Source organism: Xiphophorus couchianus, chromosome 21, assembly GCF_001444195.1.
Source record: "Xiphophorus couchianus chromosome 21, X_couchianus-1.0, whole genome shotgun sequence".
Taxonomy (NCBI): domain Eukaryota; kingdom Metazoa; phylum Chordata; class Actinopteri; order Cyprinodontiformes; family Poeciliidae; genus Xiphophorus; species Xiphophorus couchianus.
Genome location: NC_040248.1, coordinates 19,972,568 through 19,996,432, shown reverse-complemented (window position 1 = coordinate 19,996,432; position 23,865 = coordinate 19,972,568). Strand labels below are relative to the sequence as shown.

General features: G+C 39.1%; 1 protein-coding gene across 2 annotated transcripts in view; it reads right to left on the bottom strand.

Moving 5' to 3' along the window:
* Positions 1-23,865, bottom strand: part of LOC114136816 (partitioning defective 3 homolog) — a 384,289-nt gene that overhangs the window by 150,362 nt on the left and 210,062 nt on the right. For both annotated transcript variants that reach the window (XM_028005119.1, XM_028005118.1), the window contains 2 exons: positions 19,628-19,814; positions 6,107-6,255 (listed from right to left, as the gene is read on the bottom strand). In XM_028005119.1, coding sequence (XP_027860920.1) covers positions 6,107-6,255; positions 19,628-19,814 — 336 coding nt within the window. The remainder of the gene's footprint in view (positions 1-6,106; positions 6,256-19,627; positions 19,815-23,865) is intronic.

Genomic DNA, 23,865 nt, shown 5'->3' with positions numbered 1-23,865 from the left:
GTATGATTAGAGTGGCTGAAACTATGCTTACCGACCATTATTCACCACAGGTCCTTGCATTCAAAGATCTGTGTACAGACAGGTTCTCCATTACACATAATTTATTCAGAGTGTTAGCGCTTTACGCTGGGCGTTAAAAGGGTAATTAGGGTAAAAATAGCTTCTAAGGTGGTAGTATAAAGGCCATACGCTTGTATCCTGATGGAAATAAGGTGTCTTCGGGTCAGATATGCTATTAGGTCTATTCTAGTGCTGGATCATTAACCCGAAGGAGTATGTCCTCTGCAGGCTTGTACAAGACACACAACATTTGCCATTACCACCTGAACTTATGCCTGCTATAAGAATAGAGGGGGCAGAAAAATTTGCAGCGTACGCTTCAGTAGCTTGTAACATCTGCGAAATATGTGCGTCACTTCTGATGCACTCCTATTCTAAACAGTACATGTGTATTGGAATGAAGGATGTGGAATCTATTGCTATACTGCATCAGAAAAGGTTTGTTTCTTAAGGATTTACTGACTATCGAGGAAGGAAGTTCAAATGCTCAAAGTACGCCCCAAAGGTTAGATATTTGCTACTCAGCCTAACCAGAATGAAGGTTGAACATTTATTTTTACTTCCAACTGGCATTGGAAATTAGGTCATTTGAGTCTACCAACAATTCTACAAAAGTGGTACGTTGGACAAAAAAAAAAAAAAACATCCATGGCAACCTCACTAATCTAGTGATCAAGATGTGAATGACTCAGTTTGAAAATGATAGCGAGGCAAGAAAGGAATGCCCACATTGTTTGACAGGGATATAACGGCTGGGACAACATCTTTGGAGTTGCAAACAGGTCGTAGTCTGAATTTTGAACTCAAGAGGGAACTGGAGAATGTGTACCAACTATTAAGGGATATCACTCGTTTCCCCCTCTGAGAAACTCTACTGTATGGTATTGAAAAGGAGGCTCAAAACCATTTATCTGACCTTGGAACTTGAGAGTTAGACAATACGGTAGACTAGATCTTTACCCTAATAAGGTCATGAGGATTTGCTTGTCTGGTCCACATGTGTTTTGTGAAGGCTACTGACTGTGTCTTTCAAGGCTTCTTATAGGTGCTGTTGGAGTATGGAGAAGCAGAACTGTTTTTAAGGGCCACTGTATCTGGTCCCTGTAGAACTGAAGAAAGAGCTGAACCCAAAAGCAAAAATCTTGATTTACAAATCCTTGTATCAATCTTCACCCATCGTTGCAAAACATAGCTCCTGATTGAAAGAGCAAGATCCCTGATGTAAGCAAGTACAATAAGCTTCCGCTGCAGGGTGGATGGGTTTTACCTTAGGCATAGGTTTAAGAGTTTCATCAATCATGTTGTGAAAGTAGATCCATTGTCCTCCGCATCGAGAGGACTGAGTTTAAATAATTTGGGTAATTGGTGTGGATTCTTCTCAAGGCTGGTACCATTGGCAGAAGTTTCATGAAATCTCTGAAGGTGGTTTGTGTTTTTTGTAACCAACTGTTTTAACTGCACTGTTGTCAGGACACTCTTGTAAAAGAGATCTTTGATCTCAAGGAGTTTTATTCTGGTTAAACAAAGCTTAAAGAAGAAGGTATTATATATACTTTCTGGCCCAGGAGGGTCTAGGGATCCCCAGAATGCACTGGAGAGAATTGGACAGAAGGTTATACAGACAGATGGACAGAGCTAAGAATGTTTTTTGTAGGTGACATGATGAACTCCACCATTAAGACCAACTTTTCATTACAAATATCCATGTGTTAAAAACTCTGGGGTTTTCTGTGTTAATGTAATAAGTTAAATTCTAAAGTATAAAGAGTCTGATTATGAGGGATCAATTGCAAGAGCTGAAGAGGCCAACCGGCTCAGAATATCTACTTGCAGAAAAAGCCTCTCCACTGCCTGGCTCTCTTTGGCTTTCCATACTTCTATGAGCATTAAGTGTTTTCTTTAATTTGCACCCAGAATGAGCACAATGGCGCTGGCATCGGTTGCCCGTTCTGTACTCAATACCACAAAACTCTCTCTCAGCAATATGAAAAGAAAAAAAAAACCTCATTTGACTATGCGGCAATTACATCAACACTCTTCGCTGTGAGAGTGTAAAGGGGCCATGATGCCACATCCAATAAATAGCTATTTCTGATCTGGTTATTATAAAAACAGAATAAGCCTGTTTTTCACCATTTTCTTCTTGACCTACAGACCCACCAGAACGATTGTCTGAAATAATGAGGACAGTGCATCAAGCGTTAGCTGCTCGCTCCCAGTGATCCCTGTGTTGCAGTTAATCTCATCGGTTTGTGCTTAACAACCCACCGCCTTATTAGTTAGTGCACTTGATGCCACGTTACCAAGCGCAAGCAAAGCAAACGAAGGCCGAATGTGAAGGATGGATTCAATTATCCAAATAGAACAGATCTTACACCTGATGTAAAAACCTGTCCATCATGAGGCTTACAAGTGCCTGCAATGAGATAATGTATTAATACTGGAAGACGGCCCATCTCACATCTTTCTTTCTTGTTTTTTCCCTTCTTCGCTTAATCTTGACAGATATAAAGCAGCAGAGAGTCTGACAAGTTTAACATATTTCAATACAGGCAGGCCTCAAAGTTACGTGATCTGTATGCTGAACCGAGTATGGAGACTTCAAAAGTGGAGGAAGTGAAGGGCAGGGGGAAACAAAATGGGGGAAAAATTGAAAGTTGTGGATTGAATATAGGAGGAGTGCTTTGAACCATAGGACTTGCAGTGAATCTGAACAAAATCAGAGAAAAATCTAAAAGATCTACAGTAGCTCGAAAAAGTATTCATACACATTGAAGTTTTTCATATTTAGCTAAGCTACAGGGAGGTAGAGCACGTTTTTTTATTAGGGTTGTATGTGATAGTTTCACAGCAAATGAAGTAAAATGAAGGAGATGTACAATTTTTATTGTTTTTTTTTTTTACATAAATAAAAATGCGAAAGGTGTGCCAGACAATTTTATTCACCTCCACAAAAACTTTCAGAATCACCTTTTTATTACAATACAGCAGCAACTTTTGCAGTAAAACTAAGAAAAATCACTTTATAATAGAAAAACCTTTCTTCACCTAGTTTTACTTTTAACAGCTGAACTTTGTACATATGGTGTCTCCTAACTTATATCGTCAAAATTGACTTACAATATTTGGATCTCTTTTGCATTTTTAAATTTCATTGTTGTCTTATGTATTTAATTAATTTGTTGCACATTTTGTGCTTCTCGTGTAAGTTATGGTGTTTTTAATTTAATTTATTTAATGTAAAGCACTTTATAATGTGCTTTAAAGGGTGTACATCTCTATCATGTTACACATATACAAAGGTCAGTACATTATTAATACATTTTTAGACAATGACTATCCCTTGAATAACTTTTTTCTGCTTTAATAGATGAATCAATCAATCAACCAATCAATCAAGTATTTTTGTGTAGCTAATTTTAGCAACAAAGCAGTTCAAAGTGCTTTACATCATAAAAACACAAAAATAGAAAGTCATTAAAAACAACAGACAGTCATCAACTGTGAAACCAGTAACAAACATTGCATTTTGCTGAGTGCCTTCATCAAAATCATCGATGCACATCACATGTTTTGGTCAGTAATCCAATAGCGACGGTTCCAAAGGACCTCTGAACATCTAAAACGAGGATTTTTAATAAGGTAAAAGTTGATACTTATTCAAGTGCAATAAAAATATTTCAGAAATTCAAAATGTGACTGCAAAACACAGTTTTTTTTTAACTCTCATCTGAATTTAAATGCAGGTTATGGTAAACTGAAGTCTGAGTTTGAGAGATAGAACAAAAGCCTCAAGCTATGCAAGCCTGACAAGGGACGACAACAATAAATTAAGAATGTGAAGCACCTTCACCAAATAAAAACACAAATAAAACAGATGTTATGCATGTTGCACGCTAAAGAATTCCTGGTGTTAATACAGATATGTATTAAAGTACAATTATTTGCTGCTTCGTCACATAAAGTTGGAGTAAAATACTTCAAGCGGTAAGAATACTTTTGCAAAGGACTTAAAAACCTTATCAAGAAAAAATAAGTTTTCCAACAAATTTTAAATGAATAGCAGAACAGCTAACACAACACGAACGAAAACAGAAGAGTGCTGCTCAGAGTTTCTTCTAGTGACACACCCGTATAATAATAATTCAACTGTAGATCAATAAGATTGGTTATAAGATGAGACAGGCACCACAGCGTGAGCAGATGACCCAGTTTCAGAAGAAAAACTCCCTGCCGGCTTCGGCTAATCAAATTGACGAATAAATGGTGGCTCCAGTTTGGTACAATTATGGATCTTTTTTTTTTGATTAAATGTGTTGATAAAATATGCATTTGCGCTGAAGACAAACAGCGTCATTACGGTGAGTTATCTCAGCATCCTGTCCTTTCTGCTCTCTTCCTGTTCTTAGGAGCGACAGTCAATTACATTTTCAACACACAAAGCGCATAATGGAAACCAATTTAATGCTCCGAGTGAAACCAACCCAGTGACCTCTTATTAACATCTTCCTAAGCAGCTTTATGTTGGAAACCCGGTCCCTGAACTTGATGGAGAAACCTGCAGACTGCTGACTGATGTAATTATACACGGATCCGAGAGAATCCGCAGGGAAAAGTTCTGTGCAATTACTGTCTTCATAGTGAGAGTTCACCTAACAGGAACAGTTAAGATTTAAATAAATTCTAAATGCATGAAACAGCAAACAGTTTGACATAAATCATTTGTTTTAAGCAAAGATTGCCCTCGATAAGAGCTCGTCTCTTGAGGCTCCAATGTGTCAATTTCCAAGCATGGAAGTTCTAAATAAAGAATTATGACTTAGAAAACATGAAGATGAATGATTCATTATGGCTAAAAATGTCAGATTCTTAGGCTAAACAAGATCACCTTGTTGGAAAATGAAAAATACGGTCAGATCTGGTCATCGTGTGAATGAAGGTAAGTCCAGCAACGCTCAGTTCAACACAATATAGAAGCTTTATTTTCTAAACTGGTACCTTTCTAGATAACGACTGATCATAAACACTGGGAACGCAGCGAGCTACGCAGGGGATCCCACAAAGAACTAGGGACACAGGTGAACTTAAGAACTGGGAAAAAACACAATCAGGAAAACAAAACAGCTGCGTTAATTACGCCCAGGTGGCGGGGATGAAGAGAACAACTAATGACAACAGAACACATCATGACAAATACTTCCTACTTTTGGTGAATGTCAGATACATTTTAGCTACCAGGCTAAGCTACCATCAACACTCTTTGATCTGGAAGCAGTTGCAACAAGAATAAAGACGAGATGTTTAAGTACTCAACATGATTAAGGTATAAAGAGAAAACCAGAAGAAACAACAGCTGTCTTGCAAAGCTGACTGTATTTTTTTATGGAGGCATTTCAATTGTTGAATCCTAGGTGCACAAAGGAGCGTTATCACATATACTTCCTTCATGATGCTGTTAAAATGTTATAACCATCACAGCTCTCAAGAAACTCAAGCATCAATGATGACATCCAACCTCCAAGACTATCCATATTGTCGGGATTATTGGTTTTACTATTTTTTTTCACTTTTATTGTTATCCTAATCAAAATATTGTGATAAATCATTAAGTCCATATTGCCCATTCCTATTGGCATTTTCTCCACTATTTATAGATAGCCTGTGGGTTTTTGTTAAGGAAAATTGCCTACTGATGCTGCTCTATCAAGTCTGTGTACTCCAAAGCACTTAACACTAACAACATACAGTACATTGTTTTAAAAATTATCCTAATCAGCTGCACATTTCTTTGAATCTGTGTATGCTATTTTTATAACTATACAGTATTGTTTTATCTTATGTTGTAATTTCGCCCTCATTGAACATCATATTTTTGGTCTTTCATATTTTAATCTAAGTGAGAATCTAATGCGGGACAATAATTTCCATTTCTATTATATTCTATTAGACCGAAAACTATTAAACCCCACTGGGAATGTAAAGGTAAAATGTGTTGCATTAGTCAAGCAAAAGCTGTAAGCGTTGTTGGCGGTGCCTTAAAACTTACCAAGATCCATGCTTTTGGACTTGCGGTTCTTGATGATGTCCAGATGAGCCGGGCTGTCGTACTGCTTGGTGCGCTTCTCTGACATACTCTGGCGGGCGAAGCCCTCCCTCTGGAAGGAAACATCGGGTTTTGCGTCCGGACTCAGAGAGCTGTGGCCCCCCGGGATAAAAAAGGGAAGAAACAGAGAGGCAGATTAAACATGATGTCAACGCAGTTTGCTTGATTGGAGGATAAACATCTTTAAATTTTCATCATGTACATCACGTTTCGCAGCCGTGATTGCGGCCTCTCCTGCGATATGACAGCTGAATGAAACTGACCCATTAATATTTACACAACCACAAACCTCAGCCCAGTCACCATCAGATAATGAATATCGACATTCAATGCTCACACTTGCATATATATGTATACACACTGTTTAAGCTTTCATTTCAATGACTCTTTTTAATGAAGGACACCTCCACCTCTGGCTACGTTTGGAATAATTAGAAAAGAGGAGGCTGTGTGCTACCCCAGTGAGGTGAGAGAGCTCCAGGGTCAGGGCCACTCAATTCCCATCCACCCCCACCCCACCCCACACCACCACCACCTCCACCCTCTAAACGTGTGTGTCCGGAGCGTGACAGAACCCAACCCGTTTCAGAGAACTCCCTTTAAGATCTTCAGTATCTCTATCTGGATCTTAATTAAAATAAAATCAGAAGGGAGTTTAAAAAGGAGGTAGTGAGGGAAGGAGTATTGTACTTTCTGCACAAAGAAATGATGTTGCCATTTACTCAGAGACAAAATAATTGATAACAAATGGTGTATATGCCTTAGATGACTATCGCTGTGCTTTCGATTCTATCAGCGATAACATGCAGAACCTGTCGGAGGTTTACATACATTCATTCAGTCAATTATGCATTTTCAACCGGTAGGACATGAGGGAGGTATAATTATAAAGCACACACTTTCAATTATTCTGGAAAAGAAAAATTGGGTGTAATATTTGAATTTCCTGAATGCTTTAAATTGAAAACAGAGTCAACATTACACATGTTTGCCTAAATATACACATAAAACCCCACTATTGTGGTCACTTTGCAGAAAAACCATACCATAGTGCGTTTTAATTCCGACTGAATATTTTACCACTACTCATTATCAGAATATGGAAAGCTTATTTAAATCTGTTAGTTTTCTGGCACAGGCCAAGGTTTCATCCACAGGGTTGAGTTCAGGGTAATTCTACAGCTTTATGTTTGCCAACTTATGATGTGTTATGATGTGTGTTGTGGGATCATTATCCTGTTAGAGACATCAGTTGTGACCAAGTTTCAACCATCCAACTGCAGTCCGGCTTTATTCCACAGGCTTTGTGAAAAGGAGGCATGAGCCGGTCCATGTGTGGGAAGTTGCAAAATTTACAAGGTGCCGGTTTTGGGGAAAGGTGTTTCTGTTTAGGTCAGCAACCTCTCAATCTATGTTGATTTCCAACTCGCATAACTGTTTCAGCGCCTTTCGGTTCATAATCAGCTCCAGCCTCAGTGATTCCTGGATTTTTGGTGGGTCTTTTTTAAACATCCCCACCAATTTCCTTTCATCTGGGGGGGCCAGTTGAAGTCAGATGGTTGGAACTTAGACATAAGTCATAAAACACAGTTGGCATGCCCAACAGGAAAATGTTGCCAAACATTTCAAAGCTGGTTTTGGAATATAATATATAAGCAGGCTATCATTAGGAGTCCGGAATGTTCCTATAACCTCAATTCTATGGAGGAGATAGAAACTACTTTTTATAAAACCAAGTGTGTGCCAGAAAAAATATATTTAAATGAACTTTTATTTGCCAAGAAAAATTCAGCAAGAATTATGGCTGAAAGGATTGAATTTCTACAGTCCTTCTCTACCAATCACTTAATGTATTTTACACTAGAGTTACATTCACCCAATGGCAATTTATGTTTAAGTTGCCTTGCTTAGGGGTATATCAACATGAGGAAGCTAGAATTAGACCAACAGCTTTTGGACGGTGAGTTGACTACTCTTTTCAACTAAGCCACAGTTACAATGGCAACTGTTTCGACCATGCTCAGGAATACAATATTGTGCACGTTTTTGCCAGACAATTGACCAAATATTACTGGTTATGCATGTACGTATGACTTTAAACCTGTGTCAATTAGAATAGGACCTTTAATTATTACAACATTGGCCTTGTGGCATGCATTTCCTCGGACGTCCTATGTGTTCACGTATGGTAAACATAATATCCCATCCTTGTGCTTTCACCCATTTCAAAGGCACTCTTTAACTTGTCTTTGCTATCTTTTACAGGTGAATGTCTGTTCTCCAAGTCAGGGTGGTCAGGAACAACTCAGCTCTGCCGGCGAAGTGCACAGCGGAGCGGAGACGCATGAAGTATAAATACAGGGTGATACAGAGGTTGTTGCATTGCATGAACCAACAATACCAAGACCCGACAGCATAGACATTTATACTAATCTCTTTGGCAACTACCAGTAAGCATAACTGCATCACACATTCTTCAATCATCTATCTGAGGACTAGTTCCTCCTATTCTAGCCTTACAGCGTTCAACCCCATGATCAGGTTTCCTCCCAGCTCCAGACGGTCACGTCAATCAATACAAATTAACATTTACTGCATCACTCAAAAAATGCATCATGAAGAAGGGAACAACATATAAGCCGCAATTTGATTGTGAGTCACAGGGTCAACAAAAATAACAAAAAAAATGGTACTTATAAATTGGAAAATACGGTAAGTCTAAAATGTCTTGTGCAGGTGCAAAATTTTAGAAATGTGTTTTTGAAGTAAATCCCCTTAGAGCAGCCTTTGTTCTGAGCTTTTTCCACTTCAGAACTGATGGCTCTTGTTTGCATTTAAATCATTCTTTTTAAGGATGTCAACCCTATTTAACAAAATACCTGCCTTGTGTGTAACAGAGGGACTGGTGTCAACTTGTCACTTCGCCATCGACCATACCTGACAATTCTAACTAAGATCAGACTGCCTCGCAGGGCCAACTCCAGATGACACAGGAAGAGAGTGAGGCGGAGCGGGGAGAGGGGAATGACAGCACAGATGTATTATTCATTTATTCATCATCTTTCGCTTTTTTCTCCTGTCATCATTCCAGGGGCTCGCAAAATCAGCTTGCCCTCTATTTTCCTACTTCCACAAATGTCATTTGTCAGCGCATGACTGAGACAGCGCCGGCTAGAAAGGGACACATTTTCGCCCCGCATTTAGGATGAATTCACTCTTACTCCTGTTGTTTTACCGGAACAATCGAACACGCGCAAAGGACGAGGACAAAATAAGAGGCCAGCAGACTCACTGTTGCTCAGTTGAAGAGACTTGATGAATGTGTGACCATTTGGGGGAGCAATTATGCAGACAAATGGTCAGCATCCAGCGTGTCTGGGTGAAACTGGTGAGAAATATGTGGGCAGTAGGAGTGAAGTTCAGCGAGAGAGCTCTGCAGTGGTGTCAATTCGCTTAGTGGGGAATCAAATTTAAGCTGGCAACTGTTTTAGTGCCGCTTTTGATTGAATATGAAACACACAGAGGAATGACTAAATGCACAGCGTGAGAGCCTACAACAACCTGATGAGAACAAAGGCAATTGTATTATCAGAACCACCAGCTGTCTCGGCCCCCACTGATTGTTTTTGGCATTGTGGTGCCAATTCCGCTAAACAGCTTTGATCAGAAGATGCATAAATCTTTCGGGGGTGGGAGGTATTATGCAAAAATCGACTTTTTTTGAGCTTGATATTTTAACGATGTCTTTCCCTCATCAAACACATACCTGGAGTGTTGCTTCCACTCTTTCATGCGTGTTTCAGGAATCCTTGAATCTCCCCTGGCAACCATTCAGGAGTGACTAAACGACTGTTCGTATAATACATCACCAATTTACCCAAAGCTCCACCTTCGAGCTTCAGTCCACAGTTCCACCAGACTAGCGGCAGCAACAATTAGCAAACACCTGGTAGAACTCATCATGCGAACTGCAACGCCCCTAAGAACGGTTGGAAACGGCATCAATGGAGAACTATTGTGAGAGCCAGCTGAAGGGGGCGTGTCCAAAGAGGCAGGAGACTCTTAAAGAGACAGTGGTAAATTTCATGTTGCCAGATACAGATATGATGTAAAGTCAAATTTCTTTTAACATGTGTTGGATCTGTACAGCTTTTCTTTTTTTTTTTATAACAACTGAAGCCATTGTGCTATAAAATGGCACTATGTGACTGGAAAATACATAATACCCCTTTTTAGATAGTACAGTAAATTGTAAAAGAAATATTTTCTACATACTGTAAGTAAAGCCCTCGACTCCAACACATTCAACACTCTACTTGGTTTATTTTTAGAACAAACATGTCTCTGACCGTTAAGCAGTCAAAACATCTGCAGATGCAGTACTGTAATTAACTGCAGACTATATATTTCCCTGTAGAGGTGGCTTTTTGTAAATAGATTAATTACTTAAGTAGACTTGAAATATGTTTGCCACAACCCTGAAACATGTGTCCTATTATACTATGAGAATAAAAAAAAATCTATTGGAAAAAAACCCCCCGACAACAGGACCTTGACAATATAGATAATTCACACGAGTTACATAATTTAAATACTCACACAGTGTCTTTGGATGCTTGGTCCCCCACACGCCTCTAGCAGATTTTTAATTGTCTGCCAAATCTAGATAGATCATACATTTTCCCAATTTCTCCTTCCATAAGCAGATTTTAAAAGCATTTTTTTTTGCCAATTCTAAGCAGATGGTTTCCTCTCCATTTAAATTTCACTCATCATCTAAAATTAACCAAAGCTGAGTATTGCTCATAGGCAAAACCACAACTTCAACTTGCATTTTGCATTAGTGTTCCCATCTCTGCCTTCCTCGCAGGAAACGAAAATGTGTTAAATTGCACACTGGCCTTGTCGCAAAGTGGCGCTTGCTAAAAGGTCTCTGCGCTGACAATCACCTTATAGTGACTTTACCTATAATTAGCTTCTGTGCAAAATAAGAACTTGATTTAAAAAAAAAGGCATAGAAAACCCATCTTATTGTGAATAAAAGGTAAAAGTCCTGAAAAATATTTACACGCATCAAAACCAGTATAGAAGAGAAACCAGAGAAATGTTCTCCAGAGGTTTGAGTGCTCTGATTCAGCTGACTGGAGGGCTGAGCTGCTGATCGCTGGCCTGCCTTCAGTGCATAAGGCATTACATGTGAAGTTGCTGCAGACGTGCACCAGAGGACAACCAAAAAAAACACTCTTCATTCACCTTCAGGAAATGGTGAAAAAAGAAAATCAAATAAATCTATTAATACTTTGTAGATGTGTTTTTATTTTGTCTGTGGGTTTAAGTGGGTTTTCTCCTGGTACTCTGGCTCAAAACATGCATGCGATTTTAACGGGTCTCTCTAAATCATCCTTAGATTTCAGTGGGTGCATAAATACATGCATTTGTTTTGTTTGGTGTTTCCATTGATTTTATAATTGTGCAATTTGACATTTTGAAAATAAATTTGCTGAATGGAAAAAATTCCAAATTCAAAAAAACACTGGAGCAAATCCCAAAGAAGATGGTGACAGGAAGAGGTCGGAGGATGATGCTTTTTAATGACTTACTGTGTAAACAGACTCATTCACGTATGCTTTTAATTGTGCTTCTTTCTTATTTGACAAAACTCGGCACAATTGCGAAATTGTGTTTTTTCGACATTAGCGGAATATTGACAAAGCTTTGCTCACATTTGGAATGGAAACAGCTGTTGTGGCCTGGAAAAGGTCTAAAGACCCTGCTTACGCTCGACTCCTGGAGACGAGCGTAAGCAGAAACCCAAACCTCTCTGCTACCCTGAACGTATAAAGGAGCAAGGACGATATTAAATGGGGATTAAAGATGTCTGCATGTTATCCACGTTGCAAGAAAGCAAGAGAAAGACTTAAGATGACAACAGAAAGGACAGACTGAGTACAGCAAAGTTGCTCTATTATCCTATTAAGATTCCAACCTCTGTCAAAGGTTTGCAGAGGACACACATCAAGCCAACTGTTTTTGTAATGCTAGTTTTGCTATTCACTAACACTAGATACTCCCTACTAATTATATCTCTTGTCTCTTGTTTTGAATGTCAGAAATGCTGCAAATCTAATTTCACTTCTTCTTGTGCTGCAGTTTCTAAAGAGAAACCAGCGTTGCCAGAAATCACTTGCCACAAAAAGCCTTAGCAAACAGGTTGCATTATCACAAATATTGAAATTCAGCTGCAGCACAATCAAAGAGGCACAGTGTGCCACATGTCGCCGCCACACCCCGAGCAATGTGCAGTGAGCTGGAGATAAACACAAGGGAGGGGGACTGAAGGAATGAGAACATTCATGACATGTTTTTAGCAGCGGCGTCCCAGTGAAACGTACTCGGTATGCACACAGCTACAGGGCACTTGTGGCATTTCTGGAAAAAAAAAATGCATGTGTGGAAATGTGTGTTACCTGACAAATACAGTCACGACCAACCTGCATGAACTTGTATTTGTAAAAATTTTTGTTAGAGAATAAATAATTTATAAAAATAAATGATGAATACTATAAGATACTTCATTAGCCATTTCTGTTTACATGTGACAGAACAACGGCTAAAAACGATGTTTACATTGAGAACAATGGGCACAACCTAATGTATACATCCGATTATTAAATCATTTGAACGACCAAGTGATACAGACATTAATAAATGTTTTAATAGTAACAACTACAATCTAACTGCAAAGCACTAGGATAGTGACAGTGTCAAGCCCTGGATGAATGAATAAACCTATCGTTAACAATTTTTGTCAGTTGACAAATAGCTGAAGAATTACCGGGTACATCAGCAAAGCCTGCTCACATTCTCCAGCCTCCTGGGAGGGTTTATATATATATATATATATATATATATATATATATATACATACATACATATATATATATGTATACATATATATTCACAAAACTTTATTGTAGAAAGAAACAGCCAAATCTTACAAGCACATATATTTCTTGAGCCCAGTTCACACTATATGATTTTAGAACTGTCGGCCGATTCTCAAAACGTGAGAGACCGCACACTAGCTGATTAAAAATCGTAGGTATAATTTGAATGTCCTTGAGTGAAACCTCACACTCGATTGCAGAGTCTGAAGTTTCACTCAAGGACATTTCAATTACAGATATGAAATCCCTTAAAATTCTGCACTACCACACATGAATTTAGAGTAAACAAACATGGACAACGACGTTGAAGTGGTCACTCCCAACAAGGATAAGTTTACTTATGGTTTTATGAGATCTAATCACCTCTAAAGAACATTTCATTCTTTGTAGCATCGTAATTCACAAGTCACCACCGTAATAGCTAAGTATCTGACTCTTCGGAGGGCCTGCCAGAACAAAATAACGTTTCAACATCTTGCTTTTTGAAAGACAAAGTACCGTACTAACTGCTGACCTGTTAAACTAACGTCTATAATCTAATTACTTTTGTATGTGGGGAGGCTTAACAAACTAACGGTTAAACAACACAAATAATAATTATAGTATTTTTGCATTTCTATGTCATTATGTTGATAACTTGATGAGAAAAGCATGAGCTTAATGGAGCACTAGGGGATCTTAGTTACCCTGCTGATTATAGAGACTATTAGGGAGTCAACCCAAGTAGGCAGTCTGCCTGCAAAGTTTGTTTCTCGGGTCTGTGTGGACCTTTTTTCCACTTTATATGTTAATTTGTGAAATTGTTTACCAGCCAATGTGTATCTAAACACTCGCGAGACTACGTGCGTCTGTGTGTTTGTGGGTGTGAAAAAAAGATATAAATAAATGTCTGCCTGTATGTTTGACTGGAATCCTTTTCCATTCTGGCTGGTTGACAGCCTGTGTCAGGGCTGCCTGCGAAATGATGTCTCCACCTGTGACATCTCATAGAGACCGAGGAGGACACAGTCTAGTTCACTCTCCTTCTCTCTCTCACACCGTCTCTCTGGTTGTCCGATTCGCCGCTCTCTTAACTTAATAGGAGTTGACACCCGCCTCAGCCGCGTCCAGGAGAAAGATCCAGACGGCACTAACCGCTGCTGCAGAGCTTCCACTTGTTTTCTATTGTTTCGGATTATGTTTCCAAGGATTTTATGATAATCTCTTGCCATTTTTTTAAATTGTTTTTTTAAACGATTTGCTTATATTCAGGTTTCGGTAAGGTCCGAAGCCTGAATATATTTGCCAATCGATATAAATCAGTACACACAAATAATGAGACAAGACAGGCTTTCACTGCCTGGTCAGTGAACGCCTGTCAAAACCTTACCGAGTATTTTTGGTCTCTTTTTTTTCTGTGTAAATATCTTAGCACACTTGAAATAAGACAAAAGTAACACTCAACTAACATTTCAACAAGACATGGGAGCTTTTTTTTTTAAAGTCAGTAATTCCTTAATATTTAGTCAAAAGGTAGATGGCAGATTACTTTCATAATGATCCATTTTCCCCATGTTATAAGTGAAATAATCTGCTTATGGAAATACCACTTTTTTAAAATCAACAAAGATTTAATTATTGATTTAAAACAACCTCCAATGCTGTGCTAAAAAGATATTTGTAAGTTAGCCTGATCTTGTCTTGATATATAAGGTATTATGTTCATTCCGCTTCATAATTACTTGCTACTTTGTAATAACATATCAACTAAAATCTCAAGAAACTACATTGAAGTTTGTAGTTTTAAAATGGCAAAGGGGGAAAAAATTCAACTAACATTTTTGTCTTTTCACTCTGAATATGTCTCTTTTTTAAATAGGACAGTGCGTTCTAGTGAAGGGACAGTGTAGTGCAAAATGCTCATTTCCATTCATAGTCCTATACAATTAACCAAAATTTAAGCATTCATACAATTTAATACATAAAAATGAGAGAAACAGTAAAAACAATAACTGTACATAGTCGAGAAAACCTATTTTAGGAGCATTATATTAAAATTATGATTATTTTTTACACCTCCAAAACTATGTGTGTCACAAAAATAAGAACTAAAAACACAAGTCCTTGAGTTCTAGACTATAATACGGTCTTTAAAAGTTAATGATTTATCAGAACTCTGCTGTTGGCACAAAGTTTGTTGTGTTCAGCATCAAAACCGGGAGCAGCTTAAGAAAAGAACAAAGATCACTCTGAGTTCATAGATGAAAGAGAGAGTATGAATTTCTGAGAAGAGAGACGCTTTCATTCCTCCCTCAATCAAAGCCAGGATGCTGCAGCGCTCCTTTTGTCTCTAAAATGTCTCCTAAGCGCACACACACGCATATTTTGTCACAGAAAAGCTGAAAAGTTGCTTTTTATTTTATTATTCCTTATAGACAAAGTAGGAAGCGTTTCAGTAAAAATCACATATAATGCGGCGACTTTCGTGAAAGGAAAAGGTGAGCGGGCGACGGAGCCGAGACGCCGGAAATAACACGTCAGGCCGTAGATTTAATACAGTTCGCTGCACACCTGACGGGACTGACCCTCTGAGTACCCTCAACTCCAATGTTTTTCCTAGATCTTGATTTAGGATTTAGGACATTTAGACAGCACGGGTCTGAGCGCAGTGAGAAAACACACACGCCCTTATGAAAGCACAACTGCACTCCATCAGGTCCTGAGACAAAAACCAGGTGGAGAAAAGAAGCATTCCTATTTTACTCGACTAACTCTGCCATAAATATGAAACGTCGTCCGGTTCCAATTAGCAAATCCTTTTATCTCTTTGTTTATTCCCATTATTTGGACACTATGTCTACCGGTGTGTTGTATATGTCTTGCTTAATATCACTTCGACATGGTTCTTCCCGTTTGGCTTTCCATTAAAGCTCACGGAGGAGGATGAGGAGGAGAGAGACGCAGCCGAGGAAATTAATGTGGAGGGTCGGGACCCGGTGTTGAGCAACCTTTAGTGCTGATATGCAAAGTAATAATTTAAAGCCTTTATTTATCCACTGAAACCCAGGAGATAAAACATTGTGGATTCCATCACCATCCTGCTTTGCATCAGCTTCACAAACTCCTTTACACCCATGCAGCAACAAAGCTCAGGCTTTTAGACTAAAGCATCGAGACTCTTTGACTTTTAAAGCTAGTTTGAAGAGAAGCACACTGCTCCTAACATTTATTACACACCAGTGAAAAGGACTGGTAAAAATTTGTATTGTAACTTTATTCGTTTCCTATAAAACTGACTCGTTCAGCTACACTTTATGGGATAGGCTATATGGGATTAGCGAAGGACATTGAGAAAATATAGTTTGTTTTCCTCCAAGTCTCTTCACAAGGTCCGTCCCGTCACAGAGGTTGTGTCACAGGCTAGGATCCGATGACGAGGATGAACCAAAGAGAAATCTGGACAAGAGACAATTAAAGTAAAGCAGAAATCAAAACACGACGAAAGAAAAGAAAGTAAAGCGGTGCCAGAGGTCTCCCGTGTTTTTTACATTACATGGAAAAACTTCAACGTATTCAATTATGTGCTAAGCTAACACCAATTATATTTGAGGATATATATATGTTAATAAAAATCTAGCTTGGGAAGCGTAAATAGCTAGACTGGCATATGCAAAACAACCAATACAGGAGAGCCATTTATTTGATTGGCTGTAACCATCAAGACTGGAGATAAAGATTGTGATTGTTAGCTCCTGCGGTAGTGCTAAGACGGTGCGCATTAAAGCATGTTAAGGTATATTTGATGTTTTAACTATTAAAATTTGTTTTTTAAAATTAAAATTAATTAAAATTTTGTTGTTTAATGTTTCTGTGGGGGTTCTTAAGTATTTACAGGACTCTACTGCACTTGAACTGTATTTTGTAGAGATAAAAGTGGCTGAATACAAATGTATACCACGCCTTTCTACTTTATTATTTCTGATAGACTGTGAAATCATGCATCATTCTTCCTCGACTTTACAATCAGGCACTTCATCGAGTTGGTCTACCATGAAATCCCAATTAAATACATTCAGGTTTGTGGTTGTCTAAACCTTATTGGGTGTGTATACATTTTCCAAGCCGTTCTATCTGGAACATGATGGACAAAAGGAATTAGAGGTAGGAGATGGAAAATACTAATTTGTCCAATTGTAGGGACAGTAAGGAGGACAAGAGGGAGAGTCTAAAAACACACTGATTTAACAAGCCGTCCAGCCACTCTTGCGTATGCACAGCATGTTCATAGCTGTGGCCTTGGCCAGGTTCTCCCGTGAGGACAGAAGGCTGGATAATAATAGAGGGCAAAGGTGAGACTCTCCCAGCTCTGCACAATACATATTCAATCTACACAGACCCTTGACTTCAACTATAGAAAGAGCTTAATTAAAAAGCAACAGTTCCAGTACACTGGACTCTGGCTGACCCGCAGCCCCCCTTCCTCCTCCCCGGATGTTTTTTTTTTTTTTTTTTCCAATGGGATGTTGGAAGAAAAATGAGAAACGGTATAAGTAAGTCAGAAAGACGATGCACTCTTACTGTTTGCAGCCAGCTGTTAGCTGGTGAGTAAAAGCCAATGTGTGCCTGATGTGTGTCTGTGACTTCAAAACATGAATTATTCAAAATAACCCCAGGCTCCGGTATGTGGTAAAACTCCAGCCCCGTGCGCGTCAACACACCGTGGTTGTGTGTGGGCAGCATGTGTGCGTGGGGGGGTGCATGCATGTGTGTAGCCGGGGCGTGAGGAAGTCTGAGTGCATTTCAGACATATGCTGTAGACCTAATCCACTATGACAAACCTCTGACATCATGAACAGCAGGCATGCTGAGCAAATCCACTCATCCATAATAAATGAGTCAGAGGAAGAGAGGAACAGAGGGAGAGATGGGGGAGACTTTAGGGAGAGGAAAACTTTGAATTGTGGAAAAAAAAATTGACTCAGCAAGTCTATCTTTGGTGTAAGGTCTAAGATTGTCACGCAAAAAAAAACAAAACCCAGCTTAAAAAACATAAAGTGCTAAGGTGAATGTGCTACCTTAGCACTGCTGAACTGCTAAAATGTCTGCCTTTTTTTTTAACAAGCCTGGTGCAAAAAGGGTTCCTCAGCTTAAGCGGTCCATTCCCAACAGAGACTTCGTGTTCTGACAAGGTTGATGAGCCTTGGCTTCATTTTATTGCGCCGGTGCTGCAGCCGGGCCTGTGGTCCGCACGCCGAGTCGAGCACTAAAATCCCATGGGTGGTTGGAGTTGAGGAGGTGGAGGAACTTTGAGCCCCAGAGAGTCTTTTTACTCACAGTTTGACTTCTACTGCTAATCAATTATTTAACAAACGCCCTTACGCAGCACACACACCAACAAACCCCTACCAAAGTTTTTACTAAAAGCCGCGCAGACATTTGTGTTCAGATATAACCTTCATGCAACATAAAATCACAATCCTGTATCTCTCTCTTTTGGTTGCTATGGAGTCGTTTGGTTGACCTGCTGACAGATCAACACCAAGAGAATCATTTTGACATGTAAAGAAATTTTACATTTTAAAATGTAATATTTTAAAATGGCCCCCTTCAGTCAACACTTACATAAAACCATCTTTTTGCGGTAATTATAGTTACAAGTCCTTTGGTTTTTATCTCTATTGGCTGAAAACTCACATGCACTCTATTAACTACTTAGTATAAAAGGTAATGCCATAGTTTACATAGTACTATAGTTTTCAACTTTATAGTGCATGTGCAATATCATGTAGGGGTGTCCAAAGTGTGGCCCTGGGGCCATGTGTGGCCCACAGAGTGATTCTGTTCAGCCCCTGACCCCAGGTCTGGAATAGTAAGTTTTGGCCAACAATTGATAACCCAAAAAAATGTTGACATTTTTCTCTTACTAAGTCTAAAGTCCTTTGTATATGCGTCATTAAAAAGTTGGGTTTTTTGTTGAGCAAGTAGAAAAAAAAACCAACAAGTTTTTATCATTTTTAATTTAATGAGTTTTATGCCGGCCAGTAATTTAAATTTGCCAGTTTTAAAAATCAGGGCAAAACGTTTGGACACCACTCATGTAGTGAAATGGTTGTCTTGTTTAATTGGGTTGTCTTTAGCATCATGGTCTACTATAATTTACTTTTTTACAGTTTTATTGGCTCTAATGGGTAATGAGAGAAGGGGAAGACATGTGATAAAGGTTGCCAGACTGGGAATCGAACCTGCGACGGCCGCGTCGAGGACTAAGGCCTCCATATATGGGTTGTGCTCAACCCCTGCACCACCACAGCACCCCCTACCACTGTATTTTGCTTAAAATTTGGTCAAATATAATAAGGTTTAGAGTTATGAATATTTTGAGATGGTAAAATAAACAGGTAATACTTCACAGCAACTTTTTTTTTTTTTGTAAAAATCTTAAAACAAACACCATCCTGCTTCTCTCCACCAAGGGTTACCTAGAGTTCAATGATACATGAAAAATTCAGCCAGTTCTAAAGAACAACTTGCAACCTACCATTCATTATGATTGGGCATCTCACGTATCCAGGCAACCGGGTTTTCTCCCACAAAGCCCATGTCGTCGTGGGAACTGGAGGACGACTGGTCAGACAGGTTGGCTGGAAGCAGGGGCGGCCTATCGTCCTCAATCATCACCGTGTCGTCTTGTGGCATGTTCACAGTTGGAGAGAGCTGGTAGAGGCCTGCAGAAGAAACCGAATGGCTAAGCAGGAGGCATTTACGTAAGTTTCTTCAAAAGTATGACTTTCAAACTTTTAAAACTCCATCAATATTCAATTCCATGCAGTCAGGGAGGCCTGATAGCACAATATCTGACAAATATGTGATCATACTGAAGCAACTTCAGACTCCGCTTCCTTCAAAGACGCTGTGTGATAAACATAATATCTTGCTTCACAAATTGCTAAGATAAAGCATCCAGCTAACAGATAACTTCAGACAAGGACAGCAACACTGTGTGACTGCACAATGAACATTTCCTATAAGCTTGTTTCAAGGACACTGGCGTAAAAAAGGTTAAAACGAGTGCTAATCAGGGGAACAGGGGCAATGCGAAGCACACAGGAAACTAGGAAACTGGAACATATTTCGAAAACAAGCAGATTGTTTATCAGAAAATAATTTTGATTCTCAGGAAAGGCAAAGACACACACAGAAACATGTCGGAAGCTGAAAAATTCAGTCTTTTTCTGACCGCTAAACACACCATATCGGTAAAACAATTTGTTGCAACATTATATAGCAATAAAGTTGTGTGGCACATGGTGTCAAAGATTTTATGAGATACACATGATTAGAAGTGAAAATATTTAACTGTTTGTTCTACGTATGTCAAGTGTTAAATTGTTGCCAGCCATCTTGGACTTAGAGGTTGAAGTTGGAGAGAACCACTTAATTTTCCAATGTGAAATTCTTATGTCATTTTTCAAATGTTCAGATTAAGATCTGAACATTTGACTTCATGACACAAATGCAATGCATATTAATCTGCATCTAATCTGTAGCCTAAAAAACAACAACCAAAACAATAACACAAAATGTCCCTTACTGGCTGGTAAATGACTAAAAACAACATCAAAAGTTGAGTTAAAAAAAAAAAGAGAGAGATCTGCAGGACGTTGGATGGCTCAGTTGGTAGAGCTAGCATGGGAGCTGGCAGAGGCTACAGTCCTTAACATTTCCCATTCTTGTGCCATTTTGTAAATGTTTTCTTTCTCTCTGCCTTCTTTCATGTCACATTGCTGTTCAATAAATCCACTAGAGCTGGATTAATGCTAAAAAACAATGTGACTTGTCTTCATTCCATTGAAATATGCATGAAGAACATTTTCTTTGCAATGCTAGCTGTGCTAACTAGGCTAATTCCAGATGCATACTTCTGAAATGACTTTCTTTTCCATTGTACCACAGCGACATGATGTCACCTCTATAAATTATTAATGACTACTTACAGCAGAAAAACTAGACAAAAAAAAAAAGAATGTCGCTTTCATGTAGTCATTTTAGTTCTTCAAATCAATTTGGAATTAGCAACAATTGATCCTGACAGGTCAAACGTTTTCCCAACAATAAAGACTGGAAAGTGGTAACAAATTACTCTTGGGTATATCTCTGAGGAATACAAACGTTCTGGGTTGTTTTTCATCCCTCTCTGTCTCATAACCCTGTTAATGAGCTGACCGATACAAAGAAAAACTAATTCTGATTGCATTCAAGTGCACCTGCCAAATGGCAGCCAGCGACTGGCAACCACAAAAAGGACATTATGAGTTATAAGGGAAGCTTAAAAGACCTGCCATCCAGAATCAAGTCTACTATTCCTCCAGACTAAACTTTTTTGACACAATTGTAGCTTCAGCCATTTTCAAGGACAAATGCCGAGGAGAGCCTCCCTGATCTGTATTCTGTCCCTCCCGACCCTCCCTGCTGAGGACATCCACAATTGCTCCTTTGCTGCTCCTCAGGAATCAAAGTCAATGGGGAATGTTCTGGCACTCGGCACCAAGGGCAGCGGAGGAGCCGCTCGGCTGCATGAGAAGTGGAATTACAATGCTCGGTCGGACGATTCACTCAGGCTATGACACACGCATCAGCCCAAAGTCAAGACCCATTACCAGATCACCTGCTCGCCATTAAAGGGAAGGCTTTTCAGAACTTCCTGTAGCCTTTGCTTATGTTTTCATTATAAAACGGAGTCATTTTCCCAAATCTAATAGCTTAGGAACAATTGTGCTTAATCACTAACAGCAGACAACAATATTTACCCTGGCGTGATTCCAACGAGAGAGTTCTTAATTTGACGGGGGTGGGGGCAAGACATGCACATGATGAATGAACACGGCGGAGGACAATCTGAGCAGCAATCAGCGCAGCAGTGAAATGTATAGCTGAGTATAAGGACTCGCTCAAGCAAAACAAAGAGGAGGAGAAAACCATGGATGGAAAACAAACGTCTCATATCCATGTGTAAAAATATATACTGTATATATATATATATATATATATATATATATATATATATATATATATATATATAAAGAAAGTATAAAAGTATAAAGTCATTTGTCACAGAAATGAGGGCTCTGATGATCAATGTATCTTAGATGCATGGTCTACGACAAAGACAAAGACTTTGATGTAGACACTCAAGGCTGTTATTTAGCCAGAGTCTTGGGTAAACGTGGAGAACAGAAGACGTTATGTTTATTGCATCATCATAAATGAAAAAAGAAGTGATATCATGAATTCAGAGTCGCTACGACAAGGCTAAATCTCTCACTTATATTGTCCCAAAGAAAAGTTAAAACTGTGGTTGGGAATCTGTTGATAGCTAATTGCTAACTATCAGAGATGTTACTAATGTCCGCAGTTCCTCTACTAATGTGAGAATTGGTTCTAAAAGAAGTAGCCAAGTATTAAACACAAAAATTTACTACAATATTTTTCTGTAGATGTTTGCTTCATGAAGTGTAGCAAATGACAGGTATGGTATCTTGGCAACCTTTATGGTTCATTCAACCATACAGGTCCAACTGGAGTTACATGCAACATCTCTACTAATCCTTAAGCCAGCAGCTTTACAGTTCGTACTGTAAGTCATGCAGATATATTGGGGAAAAATGTTAGAAAACATGGCTGTCTGGCGGGAACTCCTGTTGAAATAAAAGAAGAAAATCTGAGATAGCTTTCTCTACAACGTAAGAAAATGAAATGGGCAACAATCCTAATGCTAATATATACCACAGGTTATTGATTGCATTTAATTCACTACAAGTTAAAGCATCAAATATTTAAGCATGTTCAATTCAGTTACATTTCAAATATTAAATAACTAATCTCAAAGGAAAATTGAATGTACCTGTAACTCATTTATCCAACGGCTGTAACAGGGCTACTTCAAAAAGCTGATAACAAATTTAGCTGCATGGTACTGAACTAAAATAAGAAACAAGGGGTGAATTCCTCCTCTTAAATAATTCAGATATGTAAGACGGACAAAAAATAATTTGGTCAGTACATCCCTTGTTGCTAAGCTTAGGTGTCTCATTATTGCACTGAAAATGTCATGGTTCCAACCTGGAGTAGCGCAGCAGTTTTTGCCATCATACAAAAGGGTTTTTTTGGGGGGATTTTTTGTCACTTACACGCCCAAGAATGTAGCATTCACTTGTGTTCACCCAAGGTCCTCTTCAGGACAATAAATAACAAATAATCACCTCGTATTCTTTCATGACGGCCTGGCACTTGGCAAAGGACAGCTTTAATTGGAAGCTGGGAGCTTCATAAAAATTCCCAGCCAGGAACTCTTGACACAAGACGTAGAAGTGCAGATGAAGCATTGTTAAACTCGTTCACTTTTGCACACACGAGTTAGACGGCTATTGGAAAGCCACAGCCGGGCCGGCGGTGATCCTCGGAAAGGTGAAAATAATTAGAGAAACCGGAGCACTTTGTGTTCTGCAGTTGTCGGCATAATGAGCCAAAGCGGCCAACCCGCAAACCGACGCTCCTTTTCCTCGTTGCACTTGATGCCGACGTGACTGTGTAACCGGGGGAAACGAAGCAAGGCGCACGAACGCCAAACAGTGCAAACAGCACGGAGATCTGTGGGGACAGGCTCTTGAGTTCATAAAAACCTGGACTGAACAGGAAGCAATGCTGCGGCTCAAATCAAGCCACCAAGTAGGCAGTTTTACCACCGCTTACATTTACCAGCTGCTCACAGCCTCAGCG